This window comes from Lolium perenne, chromosome 2, assembly GCF_019359855.2.
Source record: "Lolium perenne isolate Kyuss_39 chromosome 2, Kyuss_2.0, whole genome shotgun sequence".
Lineage (NCBI taxonomy): Eukaryota > Viridiplantae > Streptophyta > Magnoliopsida > Poales > Poaceae > Lolium > Lolium perenne.
Window position 1 is genome coordinate 280,638,973 of NC_067245.2, and position 8,295 is coordinate 280,647,267.

The 8,295-nt window shown below is 40.9% G+C and overlaps 1 protein-coding gene across 1 annotated transcript; it reads left to right on the forward strand.

Moving 5' to 3' along the window:
- Positions 1 to 3,313: 3,313 nt before the first annotated feature.
- On the forward strand, positions 3,314 to 7,255 carry LOC127336533 (polyubiquitin 11). Its single transcript, XM_051363353.1, has 5 exons — positions 3,314 to 3,790; positions 3,911 to 3,983; positions 4,249 to 4,322; positions 4,425 to 4,631; positions 6,252 to 7,255. Exons 1-5 carry the CDS (start codon positions 3,581 to 3,583, stop codon positions 6,954 to 6,956), a joined length of 1,269 nt encoding a protein of 422 aa, XP_051219313.1. The 5' UTR covers positions 3,314 to 3,580; the 3' UTR covers positions 6,957 to 7,255.
- Positions 7,256 to 8,295: the final 1,040 nt, after the last annotated feature.

Consider the following 8,295-nt stretch of genomic DNA (forward strand, 5'->3'; position numbering starts at 1 on the left):
TAGTTCTTTGTTTCGGGCATATTTTTATGTAAGATAGTTGCCGGTATGATTGTGTGTATTTCTTTGCAGAGGAAAATTGTTCGGTAACACCATAAAGATCATGCCAGTTTTAAAGTACCATCAGGGTCTTCTTGTTTGTTCCATGCGCACTATCCTGTGAGGCTGTGTAGTTGTAGCTGCATTAGTTGATATATAGCAATTCCTAGATATCCTGAAGACAGGCATGTTTCATCTTCTAATGTACTTTCTATGTCAAGTATTTTTCCTACTGACTTCTTTTTGAGTCTTCCTGTTGTAGTTGTAGCACTTCATGAAGACATGCTTGTTTCATGTCCTAATGCACTTTCTATGCCAAGTATTTTACCTGCTGAATTATTTTTGAGTCTTTCTGTTGTAATTGTACCACTTCATGATGTGCATGACACTACTGTAGGACAATGATGCTATCTTCTTGGCCATGTGGTCTTGACTTGCAAGGTTTAGGACATTCGCTGTGATATTGTTACAATTTTAGAACCTCGATACATCACATATCTCTCATGATATCTACAACTTCTCCTTCCATGAAGTTTACTTAATTTGGAAGACGACGCATATAAAACCTTCTAATCGGTGAAATATTAGACATGCATGTCCAGAATTAAGCAGACAATTCTAGAAATATAACTATTCAAAACGGTAAACATCTTATATGTTTTTTCCCTATATCTCTGCCTCTTTGTTAAAATATGAGGCATTATGGGATGACATAGACGATTTTCCCTGTATGCTTTTTTAATATGTTCTTGCCTTTGCAAGATGGATGATAAGAGGAGATGTTTGACTATATTTTTTATTATATTTTTGGCTATTTTTGTTCTGGTAGAAATAGATAAGCATATCCATTCTAAACTGAACTTGGCACAAGGAAATTCTTTTCATTAAAGAAAAGTTTCTGCTATATCAGAGGTCTACTTAATTTTTATCTGTTAGTGGTAGTATTTTAAATGTAACCAGTTCATAATCAACAACAACTTCTAATATGCATTCTTTGTAAGGTGTTCACAATATCTTGCATAGCCAGTTGAACCGGTACTGTTCCTTTGCTCTGTGTATCATCACATTTGAGAAATTTTCCCGTTTGATGTGATGGTGTTACCTTATTGGTAGGACGACAGGGATTGTGATTTGCAAGGAGAGACCGAGACATGAGGAGAGTTGGGTAGAAGAAGGGAAAGGGAGGACATGCCATGATCTGCAAGGTAACAATTTTTTGTAGTCGGACGATTTGTGACATTTATTCTTTTGCAACATGCTGATTTTCAATAATAACTAGGTATTTTTCGCCTGAATGTATTGATTTGTCCCATCATTTGAAAATATTAGTTAAACTAGATGGTGTTGGATGTTGATTGAGTACTAGATATAATTCGCTGTGATTCACTCGATCAATGCTTTGCCCCATAGTATGTTGAGGCTACATTTTCATTTAATATTCTCACTTACACAGTTTGCTAAAATCAAATAAAGAATTTCCATCATCCTGGACTGCATCATTGAATTGGAGCTTATATGATGTAGCCTTTTCAGATGATTTTGATTTTTCCCATGTTAGATTTCGGATTTATGTTACCCGATCACAATTTGATTATTCGACCATACTTCCACTTTTTTACTTAACTGATTGGTCAAGGTATTTACCTTTATGAATCAAATTAGTTACTAAGATGGATACATCCTTTAGGTGTCATACCATAGTTGAAAAGGTGCATATATTCAGAAAACAAATAATAAAAATGGTACACATACAGGACCATGATTTGTGGTATATAAATATCAATTTTAGAAAGCGTTCATGGAACAAAGAAGCAAAGGATATTAGTGCAGTAGAGCTGATCATGCCATTTAAAAACCAAATCGTGGCTCTTTTGGTCCATTTAGTTGATGATGGGGGCTCCACTAATCTGTAGTTGATTTGTATAGTCTGCTGATTTGGCACAGCAAAGAGAAATGCTTTATTATTTATTGTTTTTTCCACTCGGTATTACATTTTTATCCATCATCCACTCTAGCTATGATTACAATACCATGGAGACTGATGATGAACATGCATGTGGACCCCTCTTTGTACCTATGCAACAACGTAGGCTTCCTTAGCTTAGATAAAGGAGTATCTCTTTGTACCCTTCCATATTATTTTTCGCTTTCTTCGACTACTATTTTTAACATGCCGTCCATTGTTATGTTTGTTTTCAAGAAGGAAGACTTTTGTTGCCGCTCCTTTTCCCTGCCCACGCTGCAGCAAATCGAAAAGAACGCAGGCTGATCATTGATTCAAACCGTTCTAGGTTTAAAGGTGGTGTTACCATCGCTTCCTAGCACATTGATTTTCATTCTTCTTGAGATTTTCTGATTAATTGTATTTATCTTCCTTTCTCTCCAGGTCATGTTTTACATGTTACGGTGTCTTCGGTTCGTAACGGTGAAGCCAATGAATATGCAGTTGAGCTGGTTGATCACATATTTGGCAAGGATACACCAGTTGTCCCAGAAATAGCTGTTGAACATCTGCCTATGCTAAGTGATAAAAAAGTGAGTAATTCTTCACTGATCACTTTTGCATCTATTTAACATGACTTGACAAAAGATATACATGCAGATATGGGACAAACCCCGTGGAAGACGCGACCGATGTAGATGGAAAGAAAAACATCACTTGATTCCCCGTTAGGTGAGTTTTAGCTTTTCATGTGAAAATGATGTCAAGTCTGTGTTGCTTACCATCTGGTTGGACCTAACATTGATTGTTACGTGATTTGTTTTTCAGGAGAGTTGCCTAATAGGTGGCATAGGTCACCAATAGCTGTTTTCTTCCTGTTATCTACGTACCGTGGGATCTTAGAGTTATCTTCCTCTCTTTTGATGGTATTGTGCATATGAATCAGGCGTTCAATACAATGGTTATCTTCTGCATCTCTTCTGGGTGGTGGCCACCCTACCGTAGCCTTCGTTGTGTAGGAGTGCTTTTGCTTCATGCTATTACCACTTCCTTAGTTATGTGAGAGACTTCTGCTCTGCGCTCCGCTCTCATTTTTAGTTCTTTGTAGTTTGTACTACCTCTCATACTATGTTTGGGGAAAAGACTTTGTAGGTGTACTTAAAATTTATAAGAAATGGATTATTATATTGACAGCTATTTTTATCACCATTATATACGAAATAGATATTGGTACGAGTTTCACGGGATCATACGCCAAGGCGCACATCTAAATCTAGTACAGTGAATCAATACTCGCAGCACCAAATAAAAGAAAATGAAAGCCAGCCAGTCAAAGGAGGCATTTATGACCCTGGTCTCTTCCTCTTCTTCCATCCCCAATCCATCACTTCACCTCTCCACGCTTCTAGCCAGCCAGCCATGACCTTGGCCGGATGAACCCACAACCACTTTGCAGATCCTCTCGCGCCCATCGCACCATCGTACTCCCCATGCCACGACCTTTCCATCGATCCATCTCTCGGGCACATGCATTGAGGTTGTCCGTTCTCCGTTCCAGGGCTCACTGCTAGCCAGGACGCGAGGGCGAGGAGAGTAGTGTCGATGAGCGGTGGACCGGACGCCGCCTCGCTGGAGGTTCCCTCCGAGGATGGCGGGAGCGGCGAGTGGCACCGCATTTTCAACCGGGTTGAGGCGCTGCTGCCGCGGGTCGAGGAGCTCGCCGCGGACCGTGCTCGCCTGGAGGAAACCAGCAGGACCCAGCAAGAACTGTCGGCAGCACGCGAGAACAGCCTCCATGCCCGCCTCCTCCAGGTGATCCCCTGAATCGCGAGTCCTGTTAGTGTTTTTATTTGTTGGGATTGTTCGCGCCTGATGCTAATGCTGGTTATTTTGTTCGCGCCTGATGCTAATGCTAATGCTGGTTATTTTTAGGCGAAGGCGAGCAGGTGGAGGTGGAAGACGGCCTACATTGAGCTGCCTCTCTTGGCGAATCCCAAGATCATCGGTAAGAATATGCCGCTGTGCCCTTGTTTATCGGTCCTGCTAAAATGCAATCTCACTTTCTTGGTGCTAATCTCACATATTTTTCCCGACGATTTTTGTTTCCAGATTTTTTGATCTAATTTTGGACGATTTTGCTTTTTTTGTGGAGAAAACTTGGCACCACTGTTTTTTTCCTTCTTTTGGATCGATCACTAATTCACTATATGGACATAATCTTTATGATGTTATGTTGCTACTTATATCACTCCCTTGTGTGTTCACTTTAGAACTCAAAGAGAATGATTTGGAGGATTCCAGGAAATGTGAAGCTCTTGTTGACGTCGATGACTCAGGACCAGAGGTACTTGCATAAACATCAGTTGCAGAGCTCAAAAACATTCAGTCAAGCTTGTGTATTTCATTGATTTTCTTACTCGCCGTTGCCTATTTTTAATAATGCTAGATACCACTCAAGGGAGCTAAAAGGCATTTAGAGCGCAGTGAAACAAATGTGAGTTATGAGGATATTGTCAGAGATTTAAGAGCTGAGCTAACAAAGTTAAAGCAAGCTTATGAGACCCTGAGCACAAACAAGGATAAGGAAACTTCTGAATCAGCACACAAGCTTCAGCGGAACATAGAGGAGATGTTTGATGATGCAGAAAACAAGGTACTGATTCATTCTTTAGGGTAGGCTACTGAAAATGCATTCCTTTGCTAAGAAGAGATGATATCGAAAAACACAAAGAAGGGAAACCCTCAAGCCTGAATTGAAAATGCAATTCTTATCAAACGTATTGTTTGCAATAATATGTCCAGCTCATAGTACATGCTTATCATTCCGTGCTAATATATTTCTCTAGTGGCCTGCTTTGGGCATGGTGCATCCTTAACAGACCCTCTCTTGCTATACATGCATATATAGTTGATGGACACTGTCATGTTTATATGTAAACCTGATTGATAATTTCTATCACTGATAAAATGCGATGTTCAACCAAATTCACTATTTTCAGTGTAGGTGATTGCATTTGACATTTTGCCATTGGCTGTTTTACTGATATGAATGGTATATAATCTAATATTCCTTAGACCAAGAGTCACATTTTCTTATGTGATGTATCTTATTTTATTTTATTTTTCTCAAAAGGTATGAAACATGTCTTTCACTGAAAAAATGGACAAATAATAAAGTGATGAATCACATTTCCGTTTTATAATGTGTGATACTCCTTCACACATTATATGACTATTCAAAAATGCAGGAGGGGTACCAGTGAGATGCATATTGAACAGCCTACGGTGTGTTTCCTTTTCACGTGCACTTGTCACTCCCTCCTACATAATTTCTGATGCATCACAGATCTAGCACACCTGTGTTGCTAATATTCTCAGGATTTAGTTAATTATGTTAGTTACTGTCTTTTCTGCTAGACAATTTTGAGTGCCATCTTTTCTAAAAACAGAGTAGATCTAAATGATCATATTCATCATAAGATATTCTTGGTTTGTTTTCTCTGTTTTTCCATCGGAGTGGATCCAACAGTATTGACACACACACTAACCAATTATTGTACGCGCAAATTTGTTTTCGTAATCAGATTTCTATGATTCTAACAACTGATTTTTTCCGCTCCCTGAATTAATTTCTGGCCAGGGACTCATCTAATTTACAATTTGTTGACTTGTCGACACTTTACTGGCCAACGATTAATTTGATGGATGATATTTGAAAACAGCTGTTGGTCCCAGCCTTTAGTAGAGTCCACAGTACGTATCATGGGTGATCTAGAATGTATTTGTTAGGTAGCATTTCGATTTTTTTTTGTTAGGTAGCAATATTGGTTTGTCTATTTACCATCCCTGAATTAATTTCAAAGATATGCATCATGTAAGGGGCTGATCTTATACCATTTCTGTATCCCATGACTGGTTAGATGGAGAGTATCAATATATCAGAGTTGTCCATGTTTATCTGTATCTGAAAGAAGAAAATAACTAATATGTACATCTAAGAAGGAACGACAACATAGCTAGCTCAATGATGGTACTGATATTCATTTATCACATTCATTCTTATGCCATGGGCAGTGTAAACATTCCTAGTCAATCTGATCTGAACAAGATGTATTTCCATATGCAATACCAACTGTCTCGGCTAACATGAAGGTTTCTGTTCTTGGTTCTACTTTCTGTTGAAGTTGTTACTGTTCTTTTCATTTACCATTTCCTGGCATTAATGAAAGGCTTTTGTGTAAGATGCTGATGTTTTGCGCACCCGTTTCGCCAGATGTGGATCTTTGTCAAGATCTGTGATAGCAAGACCGTCACTCTGGAGGTCGTGGATTCAGATACGATCTATAGCATCAAGGCTAAGATTCAAGACAAGGAGGGCATACCTTCATGCCAGCAGAGGCTCATGTTTGATGATCAGCTATTGGTGGGCAGCTGCACCCTGAAGGACCACAACATCCAGAACGAGGCCACCCTCACCCTTCACCTTGTCCTCCAAGGGATGCATATCTTTGTCAAGCCGATCGTTGGCAAGATCATGACCTTTGAGGTTGATAGAGCAGATATCGTGTACAGTATAAAGGCGAAGATTTTCGATGAGACGGGCATTCCCCCAGTTGTGCAGCTCCTCACCTTTAATCGGAAGGTGCCGAAGGAAGACCGCACCTTGGCCTATTATGGCATACAAAGCGACTCTACCCTTCATCTTGACTTCCGCACCCCGCTTAGAGATAGGATAGGCATCTCGATCAGGACGCTTACTGGGAAGATCATCGTTCAACGGAATGGTATGCGCTCAGAGACCATTGGCAACATGAAGGTGAAGAACTATGTCGAGTTGGGCATTCCCATGGACCAGCAGTGCCTTTCCACAGGCGGAAAGCCGCTTGAGGACGGCTGCACTGCGGAGGAGGCGAAGAATTGTTGTTCTTGTGATCTCCTTCTGCAACTCCGTCTTCCTAGTGGTCAGCGAGATGAATGAAGTGATCTTGGCTGTGTCTTTTCGTCCCGAATGTAGTGTAGAGATGGAAGTTGGTCTTCCACTTTTGCTGATCTTAGAGAGAGCTCAGAATAGGTAGGGATTGAAACTGAAGAGCTGGTTTGTTATCATGCATGGGGCTTATTTTGGGGTAATGCAGGTTGTAAGATTGATGAACAAAAGCCCTGTTTCTGGGATGGCGACTGTCATCGACAGACCCTTGTCCTTGTGGCTTTGTTGGGTACTTGTATTAACACTTGGGGTAATGCCAGGTAGTACCTGATATCTTAGCACTTTAACAACTGTGACGTGTATGGCGTTATTACCTTGAGATGTTTTCAGCTGTAATTCTATCTTTTGATCCGAACAACGGATCCTATTCTGACGGGGTCGTGAACTGAAGCCAGCATTCAGCTCTGTCGTTATTCGGTTCAGAGTCTCTGCCATTTTGACCTACTTGATTACGACACAAGTAGATTGTTGATCGTGCATATGACATGAATTAAGATGGCCACTAGTTTGACCCCTCTTTGCTGATGACCACAACATTCAGGAGGGGGACATACTTGACATTGTCCTCAGAGGCATGCATATCTTACATGGTGTATGGCAAGACTCTATTGAGGTCGAGAGCTCAGACACAATTCACGTGGATACAGTATACCCCCAGCTGGGCAGCGGCTACTCTTTGGTGGCAAGCTGCTGGACGACGGCTGCAGCTTGGCTGACTACAACATCCAAAATTGTCTGGCCCGAGTGTGCTGTCTTTCTTTTCTGCAGCTTATTCTCTTACATCTGGCCTTGTATGATCAGTCAGTCTTTCGAAACTAAAATCAATTGTGGAAATGGGTTGCAATCTATACTTGCGTGTCATGTTCTGCTGATGTTAAGTTCATGCGCATCTAATCTTCGGCCCAATGAAAGCCGAGCTGCTGGAAATTTTGTCAAAAAGGACCACCTGTTAAGTTTCATGCACTAGCCACTTGAACCAAAAGTCCGAACTGATGGAAAGGGCTAGGCAATCCACGTATACACTTCACAACACCTCCACTCGCGTGTGACGGGAGAAGAGAAAGTCAACACGTGAAACAAGAAGAGCACACCGAAACAGCGGTGGCTATAGAGGGGGGAAACAACAATTTTTAGACTTAATTGCGAAAACCATGTGAAAGCCAGGATTTGAACTTGAGACCTGGGGCTCTGATACCATGTTAAGCTTCATGCACTAGCCAACGCAACCAAAAGTCCGAACTGATGGAAAGGGCTAGGCAATCCACTTATATATCTCAACAATATATATCTCAACACCCCTCCTCACGTGTGACCGGGAGAAGAGAAGAGG